This window comes from Vanessa atalanta, chromosome 3, assembly GCF_905147765.1.
Source record: "Vanessa atalanta chromosome 3, ilVanAtal1.2, whole genome shotgun sequence".
NCBI classification, from domain to species: domain Eukaryota; kingdom Metazoa; phylum Arthropoda; class Insecta; order Lepidoptera; family Nymphalidae; genus Vanessa; species Vanessa atalanta.
In genome coordinates, this window is record NC_061873.1 from 5730471 (window position 1) to 5746065 (window position 15595).

The 15595-nt window shown below is 30.4% G+C and overlaps 1 protein-coding gene across 1 annotated transcript; it reads left to right on the top strand.

Moving 5' to 3' along the window:
• Positions 1–5961: 5961 nt before the first annotated feature.
• On the top strand, positions 5962–15409 carry LOC125077421 (aromatic-L-amino-acid decarboxylase). The gene is made up of 6 exons (XM_047689374.1): positions 5962–6103; positions 10306–10390; positions 10662–10896; positions 13068–13317; positions 13478–13626; positions 14070–15409. The coding sequence occupies exons 2-6, from the start codon at positions 10311–10313 to the stop codon at positions 14787–14789; spliced, it is 1434 nt and encodes a 477-aa protein (XP_047545330.1). The 5' UTR covers positions 5962–6103; positions 10306–10310; the 3' UTR covers positions 14790–15409.
• The last annotated feature ends 186 nt before the right edge of the window (positions 15410–15595 follow it).

Here is a 15595-nt window from a genome sequence, read left to right on the forward strand (position 1 = left end):
TTTGAGCAAGCCCATTGTGGTTAGAACGGGTTGGTTATTCTGTCTTATAGCGCCAATTTATATACCCGGTGATGACCACTTCAATCAGGTAACCCATGTGCGATTACGCCAATTATAAAATCATCCATAGCTCTACAATTTATACTTATGTATAATTAAAAAAGTCTAAGACTTCAACTCCCTTATTATATTTACCACATCAATAATAATCAAAACAATAATATTGAAGCGTATCTTCTTTAAATACTATGCTAAAATGTTCGCTTAAATATGTCAAAGGACTTCGGTTACGGCTCGTTTCCTATCAATAACTGGATTAACTCCATCAAAAGCTTTAGAAGTGTAATTACCCAGTGTGACGCAGGCTTAAATAGGGTTATCATGTTTTGCCATTTTAATAACATCTTTAAATAGTAAATATAAATGGTAATTGGAATATTTTTGTTGTATATAGTCGAACAGATAGGCGGTTTTTATTACCAATTTTATATGCTTTTTTGTGATTAACATGGAACTAAATCCATACAGGCATTTTATTAAGCCAAATAATGGTAAGACTTATATACTAATATAAGTGATTTTATCAATGCTCTTTTTACTCACGATTTGATTTCGGTAAGTAGCAGCCCTAAGTCCGTCTGCTTTTGACTTTCTGGAAATGGGGTGGCGGGTAACTACTGGCCTTCATAGCCATGAATACAGGGACGGATCACAACAAGTGCGACTTGAATTGTTTTAAAAAAATTACAATGACTTCTACCGTAGTTTCGTTAAATGAGTATAAATCCTTGTCAATTTAAACTATAGTCTGTTCAAACCAGTAAGTCTTTGAAATAAATAATTGTTCTAATTACTATTATAAATTACTCAAAAATATCGTAAAGGTCATATTTATATTGTAATTTGCAAAAAACTTCGTCACCGCTTTTTTATGCAATATAAATAATCAACAAAATAAAATTATTGGTATATTCTTTGGTAGCACTTGCATGTTTTATTTTTAATACGAACTCCTATTATATCGGAGGAAGTGGCGGAATAAAGTATTGTTTATATATTAGTAGACCTTGTATTTGTATTAATACGTTTATTATTGTGTTAAACCTTACTAATACTTTCAAAGTTATTATTATAATATTGCAGTCTTTGAGCGGGGTCGAGACGCCATCTTGTCTTTTTAGCGGGAAATACGTAGTGGCTAACAGGATGGAGGGAAAAGTTAATATCGGTGTTACTATCTCACTACTGGATTGTAACTGTTAGATTAATGTTTTATATTAATAACTGTGAAATAATTATTGTAAAGTAATTGAATATTGTGAAACTAATTAAATTGTTCGAAGCAGTTTATACTTTGTTTTGTGCGTTCAATCCTTATGATGCCCACAAGACATTAGTGGTGTTTTTCCGACATGTATAACATTTTTATAGAAGATTTAACAAAATTTTTAGCGATTTAAATTTATATATAAATTAATATTGTCTTTGTAAACTTAAGTTATGCCTCAAAATCAATTTTGTCGGTGACAATAAATCTTCAATTTCTTAAATATATTTTAAATATTTTTTTTCTTCTAAAGCGACAATGCCAACCCTAGTAATCTCCTCTTGACTTGCTAAGTGGGGGTGGCGGGTGGCTACCGGCCGTCGTCGCCATAGTAACAGAGTACCGACTGCAACAAGTGGACTCTTAAGATTTTCAACTTGTGAGTGTAACATAAGAATGCGAATTATTTATCCGCAGTTTTTTTTAAAGGTCACATGTTTCTTATTTTTTTTTGTCTATTAAATTAGGTTAAAATAATAAAGGTTTTGTAAATCGGAGCAAGTACAGAATTGGAATATAATTAAGACCTAGTTACTGATTTTATGTCACCTAGTCAAATTATATAATATACAGAAGAAAAAAAATGGCACTTACTTATAACACTAATATATAGGTACAAAACATACGTTTATGTGATTATATACCTTTTTGTAAACTTATTTGCCTGCCTACTTTATTGTCATATTGCTATATATAAAACTTACGAATTTATCATAGTTTTCCAGAATGTAGAGTATAACGTACTTTGATGTAATCTTGAGTTTTTACCACGGCTGATATCGTTATCTTATAAAAAAGGAAAAGAATATTATTAGTATAGGAAATCCTCGTCAGATTTTCACAACTTTGCGAGTATATAGGGAATTGATTCAATTCCTCTTGTCTCGAGAGGGTGCCTCCCCTATTAATCTCACCTTCCAGTATTGCGTTTCGATGAAAGTACAACTAAAAAATTCAAATATTTTATACACTAATTTTATTCTGTACAAGATTATATTTATAGATGATGCTTGTAATTAGTATTTGTTGATAAAATTTGTTTCATCAAAATGAGTAGATAGTGAGTTCCTAACTGGTTCATCTTTTTCTTTCTGCTTTTAGGAGTACAAAGAATATTAATTTATCAAGAAAAAAAGTCTCAACAAACATACTGATGTATGGTTAGTATTTTATTCGCACTACCGTTTACTCTACTTTTTATCGCTTTATCTTTCGGTTGCCTTTACCTAATTATAATACTTACTATACTTTAAAAGCTAAATGTTAATGAATTATGTACCTAAACCTCAAGGATCACATGTAAAAACCGTATGCAACGTTTGTACAGCCTCTCAGTTATTGAGTTTTTTTCATCAAGAAGTTGTCCAAATACTGGAAAAAGAAATCTGTAGACGCGAGGTTTGGTAAGTACGGCAGATGACGGAAAGCTTCCAACCTCAGAACTTGTAACTAGTGACCGTCTGCTGTCCAATAAGAGGTCGTGCGTTGTCGTGCAGGTCCTACCTGCCTTGGTAAATCACATCCTAATCAAAAGCTTCTGAGTGATTGCAATGACGTCGTAATCGAAAACGTCTGAGGGTTTGACCACAGCAGGTTGGAGAAGTGCGAGTTTCTGCAAAGCATGACTCGACGGTTACTTCGCGCTGGTGATCATTGAGTTCTTTAGACACCCATTTGTCAAGCTTTTCTTGCTAACTTGCTAATTTGACGCAAATAGACTAATATTGTATTATGGCTATCTTCAAAAGCTGTTGCTAATTCAGCCATATTCAGATTTAGTATGATGATCTGCTCCGATAATATGCTGATGAGCTTCTACAATCACCTTTAATTTGTCATTGTTGACTAAAGGTTTTGACTGACCACTTGTTCATTTTTCAGGCTAAAATTTGCAGAACCGCAGCGGACAAACCAATAACAGGTGGTGCGTTCATTTGTAATGTTCGCTCCATAATAATCGTTGATGTTATGTGCCGCTTGGTCAGGACACTACTGATATTGCACTATTACTCGAATTTTTAATTCATCCATGACGAGCAATTTTGAAAGGATACAAACATACTAATCATTACATAGTATAAAACAAAGTCGCTTACCGCTGTCTGTATGTAGGTATGCTTAAATCTTTAAAATTACACAACGGATTTTGATACCGTTTATTTTTAGTAGATAGAGTGATTCAAGGGAAATAGAAAAACACTGATAATTTTAGGGGTTTCTAATGTGATGTCGTAAATAAATAATTTTTTTTGAGCTTACATTGCAAACGCTGTCAAATGTAGACTACAGTATTGTACACCTTGAAAGGGTCTACAAAAAAGACCTGGATGGTATATGTCTAACTCTTAGGGATAACCCACAATAACCATTTTTTATCTTTTACTTTTGACGAGAAATAATGGCTTAATAAAGTATCTTAAATAAATTGTGCATTTTATATAGATCAATATAGCATGTAATTTAAATGAATATGGATATGAAAGTTTCATAATATTAATTTACTTAAAATATAAATTTTAATATTTTCGAGAGCGTCTTGCCAAGTGATAGCACACCAATCAGTGATAAAATACTGAACAAGAGCCTTATTCAACTTTCTCGACGTCAAATACAAGTACATTTATATCAGAGTTTTATGTAATATACGTTTTTGTTACAATAGTGAGTTTTATTTCTAAATGTTAGTAGACAATTTAAATTATCTTGAAATAAGATCGATTCTGTATTATATATATTATTCATTTTGTTTTTAAATCATAAAACAATGAAATCGTTAGAAATATTTATTATTGTCGGAAAAACCAAATTATTTAATAGGTTTTAATATACTGTAACAGATATGCATTTACAATATATGTATATATATTTAAATTATATTTTTCTTTCTTATTTTTTTTTGTCGTTGAATAATAGTTTTTATTTGAAAAATGAAGCTAAGTTAAGGTAAGTAAGTGAAATATATCTATAAATTTTTAAAATAATTTTGTAAACACTCATCTGAAATTATGCGTTATTAGGGACTAGTGCCTGGTGTGTGCGTGTGTATTTGAAGAAAGCTATTATACTTATCTGACCTCAGAATATTTGTAGCTCAGATAAGCGACTCACTGATTTTTTTCTATTTTAATTATTAAAATTAGCTTCAAGTATACATACTACATTATTGACGACTCGGCGCTACCGTTTTAGCAAAGGCAGTCCACAATTTAATTTTTTGTTAAGATATTATTTATGCCACAAAGTCGTAATGTCAATCAACTTTTTTTATAACAAAATCATTTCGTACAGACGGAAACAAATACTTAAATACCTAAGATAAGCTAGAATATAACACGTCAATATGGCAATATTTAAGTTGGTAGAGTAGTGGCTTAATAGTGGGTATGATGTAAAAGACACGACAAAAAAAATAATTATTAAGGCATTTGATAAAAAATCGTTCGCAGTGATTGCGAATATGTTAATATCACAATTAATTTAGTTCCGATTATAAAGACTAAATAAGTGATTTTATATAAATAGATTCTATTCTATTAACCACCCGAATAAGAACGTAAAATATAGAAACGGCGTAGATTAAGAAATAATTTTGTCAACCGAAATTAGCCTCAATTCAAATGTTTGTTAATTTTCTTTGATAAATAACATTGTTTTGATGTGAAAGGTGCCGTTGACAAAGTAATGATGCAAATAATTATCTTAATTTTTGATTACAAAAATTAAGTAGGTACTAAAAATATGAAAAAAGCATGAATGCATTTGAATTTATTAACTAAAACCTTTACGCAATATCGTTTCGCACTCGCACATTTAATACTCATCCAATTGGGAAATACTAATAGCTAAATATATTATAGATATTATACTATTAAAAACCATACTTTGATAAAAACTAATTTGATACAAAAGTAACAAATTAGGGTTTTTTGCATTATGAAATAGCGAGTTTATCAATTAACTTTAGACAACTATAATAATACTTATATAGATGACAAAAAATCATAATGTAAGAAACTTATTTTATTTTTTTTAAAGTACCTCGTTTGTTACTCGCTAAAAATGAACAGGCCTAGCCTAATTAGTAAAGGAGTAGTGCTAAGTAGTTCGAGACGATACTTATGGATCGCACTTTCAAATCTTCAATATTATTTAGATCGTTTTGATAGTCTGTATCTACCAAATGAAACAAAAAAATCACCGATAGTACTGTCAGATATACCAATAACGACGATTCACAAAACATTTTTACTCGTTTATGAATTACCGTTTGGATACAGACGTCACAGTTTGGTTTAATTTTATTAATGAAATTCTAACTCACAATGACACTGGCTGGAAATATAATAAATACAACCATACATATTAAGCGTATTTTTTATATCATGATTTATTTTCATTCTCATTTATCGTTTAAACATTCTTAAGATATTTGAAAGTTTGCAATTTGATTCTACTGTTCAATATTCAAACTTACGATTCGAACTTACCGGATTAATTCTTAGTGAATTAATCAGCTTGTACTATTCGAGTAGCGCAGCTCATGCGCTAAAGTTAATCTAGTAAATAGAATACTGAATATACGGGTATATACAGCGATCCTTCGCCTATACTACGTATATAAAGTGTCAGGCGCGGCGGCGGGCGTAGTGTGCGAGTGGTATTGGTCAGAGCTAACCGTGATTTACTGCTGTGAGAATCGTACAGACTGAATCAATTTCCTACTTTCGATTTACTTTGAGTGATAGTATCAATAAAGAGCGGGTGGTGTTAAATTTGGTAAGTAGACACTGACAAAAAATTCGAGCTTTAAATTAGTTAAGTGATTCTCATCGATTTGACATTGATCTAATTATGTATCATTGTAAATGAACAAATCATACAAAGTGTAAAATATCTATAAAATAATCGATTTAATTAATAATAGTACTTTTTTTTTAATATTTTCTTTTGAAGAATTTCATTTTTAAGTATAATAATATTTTAAAATTCACATAGTTAATCCTAGAGTTCTGCTCTATAATTGAAATAAAATAATATATAATCGTATTTATTATAATACATATTTAAATAATACACTAAAGGGTCGGTTAATCTTCACATTTGATTTTTCCTTAATTTATTAAAAATAATATTTGTAATAGACTTTTCGAAGACAATTTCGCAGATAACTCACAACAACCTTGAGAAACAGCTCTACCGACTCAAAATTTACTCTTGAAAAGTAACTGACCGAATTAAACTCACATAGATATTTACTTTCAATCATAATCTTATAACCTTGACTTCCCTTGTCGAGATACCGAAACAGGTCTCAATGTTGTCGATAACATTGACAGTATTGTATATACTTTATTTACGCTTAAATCATGAACATAAATTGGGAGGACATGACATGATCAACTCATTTTTTGTACAAAAGATTTAATTCACAAAAAAGTATCCATGATTATTGTAACAATATGCAAAAACAAAGTAGTTATCGTACGTACAATATTTACCTATATATCATTTGTTCTATTTGATGACCGAAATAGCGGATTAGTCGGTGAAACCAAGTAATTTATGAAAGAGTCTCTATTATTTAAAATTATTCACCTTTACCTTTTGATATACTTACCCACTTTTGTGTTTAACGAATAGGTACATACTTTATAACGTGTTAATATTGAACTTGGAATTTACGTTAATAGATACTTACGACAATCTACGTTTATATATTTTGTCAAATGCAAAAAAAAAAACATTTAAAAAAGATCTCATTGTGATTAATTAGTAAATTATTATTTAAAAGTGTATGTGTCTTTTTAGTATTTTTTTTTTAAATAAGACTAAGATTTATTTTCTTGATATTCTTACTTAACATTTCTACATTTCTATTCTTACTTGTAAATATTGTATCCTTATGAACGAAGTGACGGTCAATGATATTATTTTTTATAAGTTTAGTATTTTTAATGATAACAAGACGTATCATCGGCCTTCGTTAAAAATTGTTGAAATCCTTTCCAAAACAATTTTTAAAATATGTATTTAAAACTGATGTATTTTACGCAGAGAATGGTTATAGGATACATATTTATTTAATATATAATAGGATAAAAGAGTTAAGTAACAATTCTGTAGAATTTATAATTTTATTGTTACTTTTACTAATCTCGGTCACTTTTTATTGTGAATATTATGAAATAATAACCTTTTAATTACAAAATTTATTGTTAATCGTTTTAGTTACTATGTACACTGTATTGAAACATGAAAAATGTTATTAAATGCTTTTTCTTTATAAAATATCGATCTAAGTACGGTCGAATCAAACGTACAAACTTTTCAAATAATATTATATTATTTAGGGACCTACTAATAAGACGTTAATTTTGTTATATTAGTGTTGGTTATCAATTTCTCATTTATTATCTGGTTATAATATTATGTCCATTGGCACTAATACACACACGCTTAAAGTTTTGTACATTTAAATTCAACATAATTGTTGTAACTACATACATACCTACTTATAGATTTTATTTTTAATTTTTTCCTTAAAAAAAAAATATCAATCAATATTAATTATTTGGTAATATTAGTTTAAGCGTCACACGAGGAAAATTGTATGTGACAGGTTTTAAGTTTCTCCTCGGTAAGTACAAAAAGGGAAATACCCGTCGAGCGCAGTTCGGGAAATAACGCTTCGTTTACTTTTAATCACCTACTCTTATTTCTTGGTTTAAGTTTTAATATATTTTCAATGTCAATTATCTTGACAACATGTCAGGGTCAATTATTAAATATGCATTCATTACGAATACATTTTATTAGACCAATGCACAAATGTATAACTTGTAGTCAGTAATGATCTTGACGGACATATTATTATAATGCTTAATATTATCGCATGTATAAAGTATAAAATCATTAAATATATACATAGTCAATCTAGCGTAGTCTTATAAGCTGGAAAAAATGTGTAAATACAAATATTAAATAGTTTTGTTGGTATTTTAACTCTCCAAATTAATGTTTTCTAGTTTTTCATACCAACTTGCAATTTTTTAATCAAGTAATCTAATATTATTGTTGAAAATTACTTGTTTTAATGATCTATAATTGGTCAAATTAATGATAACCGTGGCTATTTCAACGTAGTTCTTTAAGATTTTGAACGCTATATTGCGTGCGCACCATTTTTACCTTGACCGTAAGGAATATCATCAATATCCAAACAACTCTTTATCTGCGCTTCATATTTTTTGTATAATTAATTTTTTTCTTTTAATTAATACAGAAAAAAATGCGAAATGAAAGCAATTTATTCAAAAAATGTAAAGTAAGTATACCTTTCTTTGACTTTAAATTAGTTCATAGAAACAATGGTACTGATTTTTACTCCAGATGAATCTTTACATTTATAATGATTAGTAAGTAAGAACTTGTTATATATTTAGTTATACATTAAGAAAACGTCAATATAGGAACTCGTTTTTTTTAAGTTAAAGACAAATAATACTACACATAGTAAGCGAAAGAATGCGTGAGTACAGCCATTATATGGTTAGCCATTTTTAGTGGTGAATAATTATCACTATTTTGATCTTAGTCTTGTTAAGTTACTATTTATATATTTTATTTTTTTACTGATTACTACTGCAGAGTCCCCTGCCATAGAAGCTACCCTAAGAAAGTATCTAACAAAGACAATAGGATTTAAAAACGTTTTTTACAATTTTACTAATATTTTATATTCTTATCAACTGTAACAAATCTCTATCGAGAAAAATGAGCACTAACAGAAGACACCCAAGTAAAGTAGTAGAAGTAGACTTACTAAATTGCCATTAATTAACTAAGTTAATTAATATTTCGTAATCGGAAAATGAATAGAATTTAACTAATTTAGACAACTTTATTAAATTGAAAAGATAGAGCTATCGAAAAACATGATAGTTTCCTCGATATAAATTGGGCAGTCTATTTATATTTTCGACAGGTTTGCACAGTATCAGATTCGAGACAATTTTTTTTAATATTATTTTACTATTTTTATATTATATGAAACCTATAGTCTATTTTAATCGAAGAAATAATAAAGATAAACAAAGCTTAGATTTAGGCCCATGCAATTTGCTAATAACTCAATTATATTGGTACAGTAATAATAGTTACACGGTTCTCAATTAATAAATCTTTATTTAGAATAAAACTATTAAACTTATGTATAAATTTGTTTCGTATACGTTAATTTCTTTTTTTTTCGCAAGTTCATAATGCATATCAAAGATAATTCAAGCTATCGACTAATGATATCGCGTCAATTTGATGTCAAATGTTGTTTATTTTGCTTTTATCCTCATGTGGTTGGAAAAGATATGTTTGAATAAATATAATTGAAATAAATAATACATTCATATTATTTCAACACACACATATATCATTTTTTATCGTTGTTATTAATCTCTAAAAATATTACATTTTCAAAGTGTCTATAATAAAATTGTGCTTGAATGTAAAATTTAAAGTAATTTTTAAACCTTGATGGTTTTTTAAAAAACATTTATTTACGATTGAAAATGGATTCTAACAGTGTTCGTTAACCGTGTGCTTGCGAGGTCCGTGGGTAACCTCGCACCACTTGTCCGTTGCGTTGTGCAACTACTGCTGCGCCGTTCTCTCGGCATTGAGAGATATGCAGAATTTTTCAATTGTTTTATTTAGCACCAATTAAACAATTTAATTAGATTGAATTATAATATAACACGTGGTCATATTTTAATTTTTAAGGTCTGTCATGTCGGATCCGAATTTAAAGCTGAAATTTGGTTTGTGACTCAACTACATACCGACTTGTTTCTGATTTTGTTGCAATATTGCTACTAATAAAAGAAATCAATTTGGCTGACTTTTCGTTTTGCTTTTTACTAAGTAGTATTTTATTGATGTAAATGTGGATTCCATTCTAATAATATATACTTTTAATAATGCAGAACCAATGGAGTCAAAGGAGTTCAAGGATTTCGCGAAGGCGATGGTGGATTACATCGCAGAGTATTTAGAAAATATACGTGATAGGTAAGGAAGAGGTCTTTGAATTTTAACAACGTCGACGATTAAAATATAAACGTAAATCCGAAACAGCGTTTGTAACGTCTTTAAACATAGTATAAAATGGCAACAAAAATATTTTTTATGATCAGTTGCTTGTCATTTTTTTATTGTTAATATGAATGCAGCACTGACTTTTCATTTTGTTAATTTGTTCTCATTGTCATCTCTACTAAAAGTTTGCTTCCCATTCTGTTCGTATATTTTTTTTCTAAATAACCTTTTATATTTTATCCAGGCAAGTAGTACCGTCAGTCAAGCCGGGCTACCTCCGACCATTGATCCCTGAGCAAGCGCCAGAGAAGCCGGAGCCCTGGACCGCCGTGATGGACGACATTGAGCGCGTTATAATGTCTGGAGTGACGCACTGGCATTCGCCACGGTTTCACGCCTATTTCCCGACAGCCAATTCTTATCCTGCTATCGTTGCGGACATGCTCAGCGGTGCCATTGCCTGCATTGGATTTACTTGGGTTAGCTTTAACACTATACCAACTAGACTAATTCATATACAAGTTCATTTTTAAATATTTGTTAGCCGTGTACCCAAACGGATATCTCACAACATTATTTAATTCAAAACTTATATACAAACTTAAATCTACAATTTAACCCTCTTGGGTAAGAAATTTTCAATAATGCTAGAGCAGGTATTTTTGCTCACCCTCAAGCCCCTGTGGAGATGATACCGGAAAGTTCTTATCTTAGTGCTCACATATGTTCAATATGGAATTTCTGTGCAAAATTTCATCTCGTTAGACTAACCGGCTTAGTAGAGTTGTTATCAGTCACTCATTTTTTTTTTAATTTAATTAATTTCTTAAATGTACAACAGTAACCGACTGAGAAGAGTGCAACGTAAATTAATAAACCGCAATAACCACACTCATAGTAACTGTAATTAAATAAATTTAAAAAAAAAACTGTTGTTGATCCGATCAAGGTAAACCGGGGAACCGAAGGTCACTTCATTTAGAATACGTTAAAAAAATCGTTAATATGTCATAGGTAATTAATTTAATATCCGCATAACGATTGATACGTTTATTTATTGGATACCAGGATAATATCCAATCATTTGGGGTCAACAAAGTATATTTTCAATTCATCACTGTCGCTACTTATATTCTATACAGGATTGGATTCAGAGGTCTTGAGACCATGGGGCAATAGTGGAGGCTCCCTTCCCTATTATTATTTTACTAATTAATCTCTTCTTTTCGTAAAAGTTACTTTAAGATTTTCTTTGTAGGATTTATTTGTAATCTCTGTTCTGGGGGCGCCCTCTCTTGTAGAGTTCCCGAGTAAGTTGCTCCGATTCCTCTCTCCTAAATACAGCCCTGATGCCATATTCAATCTAATGAGTAATTTCTGTAACATTTATAATAAATTCTTAAAAAAACAAGCAACAATTTACTATCCCGTCTTCGAGAAAACAATTAACTCCGTTTTATTATAAAATAATCTGAATAATTTACATAGCGTTCTGTGGATCAATGTCAATGGCAAATTCGTAGAGTTGTAAAAATGCGGACAAGGAAAACGGGTACGAGTACAAAGCTATTTCATTGGTTACAAATTGTAACGTCAGTTATATTATAACGTAATTTGTTACGTAAATTTATGCATGCATGAATTCCAGAAGTTTTACATTACATTTTTTTTATTTAAAAAAATTATCGACGTGAAAAATATTTGTCATGGATTCTATCATAAGATCTTGAACAAAGTTTTATTTCAAAATTATTCTCTAACAACAATTATTTGTCCGTAATGTGTGCTGGAAATTTAAAATTTAATAATTTTGTTATGGATCCCGTTACCAGAGCTTACCTAATATTTATATGGACCCCAGAATTAATCCTTTTCTTAAAAGATAATTTAAAAAAGACACAAAAGAAAAAAGGTATTTACAATATTACAATTAGGATGATTAGACTTTATTATTAGACGCTAGCGATGCTGTATTGGTAATGCTATATTGCTTAAAATCTCGTCGAAAATAAGCCATTATTTATCGTAAAAAGTAATGGAAAAAAAATAATGATTGTGGGATATCCCTAAGAGATAGACATATACCATCGCGAACGTTTTTGTAGACCTTTTTAAGGTGTACAATACTGTAGTACATTATTTGGATCTATCTTGTATGGTTCAGCCAGCGTTTGCAATATAATCGCAAAAAAATTGTTTATTTACGACATAATATTAGAAACCTCTAAAATTATCAGTGTTCTACTGTATTGTGCATGTAGATATCATACATTTAAACCTTCCTCTTGAATCACTCTATCTAATAAAAAAAACGTATCAACATCCGATGTGTTAATTTAAAGATCTAAGCATAGACAGGGACAGACCACCAGCGGAAGCGACTTTGTTTTATACTATGTAAGGATTGTATAGACGATATAATGTTAGGTACATTTTAGTAAACTAGATTCGTACAGGCACAATTAAATTTAACTTTAATAAATTCGATTTAGACTCATGTCTCGCTGTTTTGAAATTATTACTTGAACAGAGTATTTTACGAGTCAACTTTGTATCAATGATATCACTTGTTCTTTTTACTCATTAGTATAGAAACATAAATTTTTCCAATCGTATCCGAGTGATTTAATGTTAACCTATTAATTTACAGATTGCTAGCCCTGCATGTACCGAATTAGAAGTGGTTATGTTGGATTGGCTCGGTCAGATGCTTGGTCTCCCGGAAGAGTTTCTGGCTCGTTCTGGTGGGGAAGCTGGTGGAGTAATTCAGGGCACAGCTAGTGAAGCTACATTAGTAGCACTTCTCGGTGCAAAGGCTCGTACTATGCAAAGAGTGAAGGAACAACACCCAGAGTGGACTGAGGTCGAGATTCTATCCAAACTCGTGGGTTATTGTAACAGTAAGTAAAATTGCTATTTAAAAAATATAAATCTATCGTATGATATATGAATTTTCGAATATTACGCATTATTTGTTACAAATAATACAAATAATATTAGAAAAGAGTTAGTAGAATTAGAATTAGTTATTTAGCTGACATGATAATCTTTTATCCTCAGAGCAAGCTCATTCATCTGTAGAGCGAGCAGGACTTCTCGGTGGCGTTAAGCTTCGCAATCTGAAGTCAGATAATAAGAGGAGATTACGAGGTGATACATTAAAGGAGGCTATTGATGAAGACATCAGCAATGGCCTAATACCATTCTACGTAAGTAGATCTTAGATCTTTCCTACGGGTTAACAAAATGTTAAAACGGAGCTAACCAATAGAATTGACACATTGAACTCACATGGCTTATTTATTTATTCAAGACTAGGGCCCCGGCTTCGCACGGGTGCAATGCTGATACTAACTATTCTACAGAATGTCTTACAACGTTCACAGTTTTTCAGTCATTAGATAATACAAACCGTTATGTCCCTGCGTTTAAAATCTGTAATATCTTCGAGAATATTCATTTAAATTACATGCAGTAAAGGGCCATATTGATCTATATTAAATGCACAATGTATTTAATGTACTTAATGGGATAAGAATTAATAATGTGTTGCTAAAAATCGCTTCGAAAATAAGCCATTATTTCTCGTAAAATAAAATGTCGTAAAAATTCATTCGAAAAATACCAATAATAAGTCTAATATTGATTACAGGTCGTGGCCACCCTCGGTACTACATCATCTTGTGCTTTCGACTGTTTAGATGAAATAGGTGACGTATGTAAAGAACGAGATATCTGGTTGCATGTGGACGCCGCATACGCTGGATCAGCTTTCGTCTGCCCGGAGTACCGTTACCTGATGAAGGGTGTTGAAAAGGCGGACTCTTTCAACTTTAACCCTCATAAGTGGATGCTCGTTAACTTCGACTGTTCCGCCATGTGGCTTAAACAACCTCGTTGGGTGATCGATGCATTTAACGTTGATCCTCTTTACTTGAAACACGACCAACAAGGATCCGCGCCAGATTACCGCCATTGGCAGATACCTCTTGGCCGTCGTTTCCGTGCCCTCAAACTTTGGTTCGTTCTGAGATTGTACGGCATTGAAAATATTCAGAAACATATTCGTAAACATATCGCTTTGGCGCATCTTTTCGAGAAACTATGTCTAGAAGATGAGAGGTTCGAAATATATGAAGAGGTTACTATGGGTCTTGTTTGCTTCCGACTGAAGGGGAGCAATGATATTAACGAAGAGCTACTGAGACGTATTAACGGGCGTGGTAAAATTCATCTCGTACCATCTAAAGTCGACGATGTTTATTTCCTGAGGCTGGCTATTTGTTCACGGTTCTCCGAAGAAAGTGATATCCAAAGTTCCTGGGAGGAAGTAAAAGCTACTGCTGATGAATTATTACAAGTACAAAAGTAAATTTCCTTAAAAAAAACGTACTAGTGCAATGTTGTCTATAATTAAATGTTTTAAAGAGATATATTTAATCAGATATACGACAAAAATTATGCTGTACTTAATAATGTACAAAAAAAAAATGTTTAAACTACGTATCTATGATAACAAATCTTAATATAAATCATATAATCTTTGGAAAGTTAAAAAAATCACGTTTATATCTATTATAATCTGTGGTTTCCTAAACATAAGGCTCGAAAAAGCAGTAGCAGGTTGTTTTGATTGACAGAAGTATTATTTTTATTCGAAAATGTTATGTTTGATTAATGTTTTTATGGCTATACACAATGTTTTTATAAAAGACTTTAAGTTATTTCTCACTATGATTTTATGAAATACTAATATAAGATTATTTATAATTTTTCATAATAAATTTGGTTCCATCGTTCACAACCTATTAATGTGCGATTATCAAACAATAAATAAATAACCATGCGTATGCAAAATATATAGGTATTGCGTAAAAATATTAAAATATCAAAAAAAGTAAATAAGTATTAAAATATTTTATTGGAATAAAAATTCCATAACTACAATTTACACTTATAACTGTTGTCTTATTTATATATTCCATTACATTAAAAACTAAATTAAACTTGTGAAAATAAGTAATCCACGCTTTCATCTTTTTGTTTTTATATTTGATATGGCTGATATGTGATGTTATGTTTATTTATTGTAAGCATTATTATTATTATGAAATAGTATAGTAAATGTTGTAAAAATATTTTGTTTTTTTTTTTTATTTAAAGATATCCTAATATTTT

Coding starts and splice junctions, on each gene's coding strand:
- LOC125077421 (XM_047689374.1), top strand. CDS start 10,311: ATGGAGTCAAAGGAGTTCAAGGATTTCGCGAAGGCGATGGTGGATTAC. Junction 13,318..13,477: donor ACTCGTGGGTTATTGTAACA/GTAAGTAAAATT, acceptor TTTTATCCTCAG/AGCAAGCTCATTCATCTGTA. Junction 13,627..14,069: donor ATGGCCTAATACCATTCTAC/GTAAGTAGATCT, acceptor TATTGATTACAG/GTCGTGGCCACCCTCGGTAC.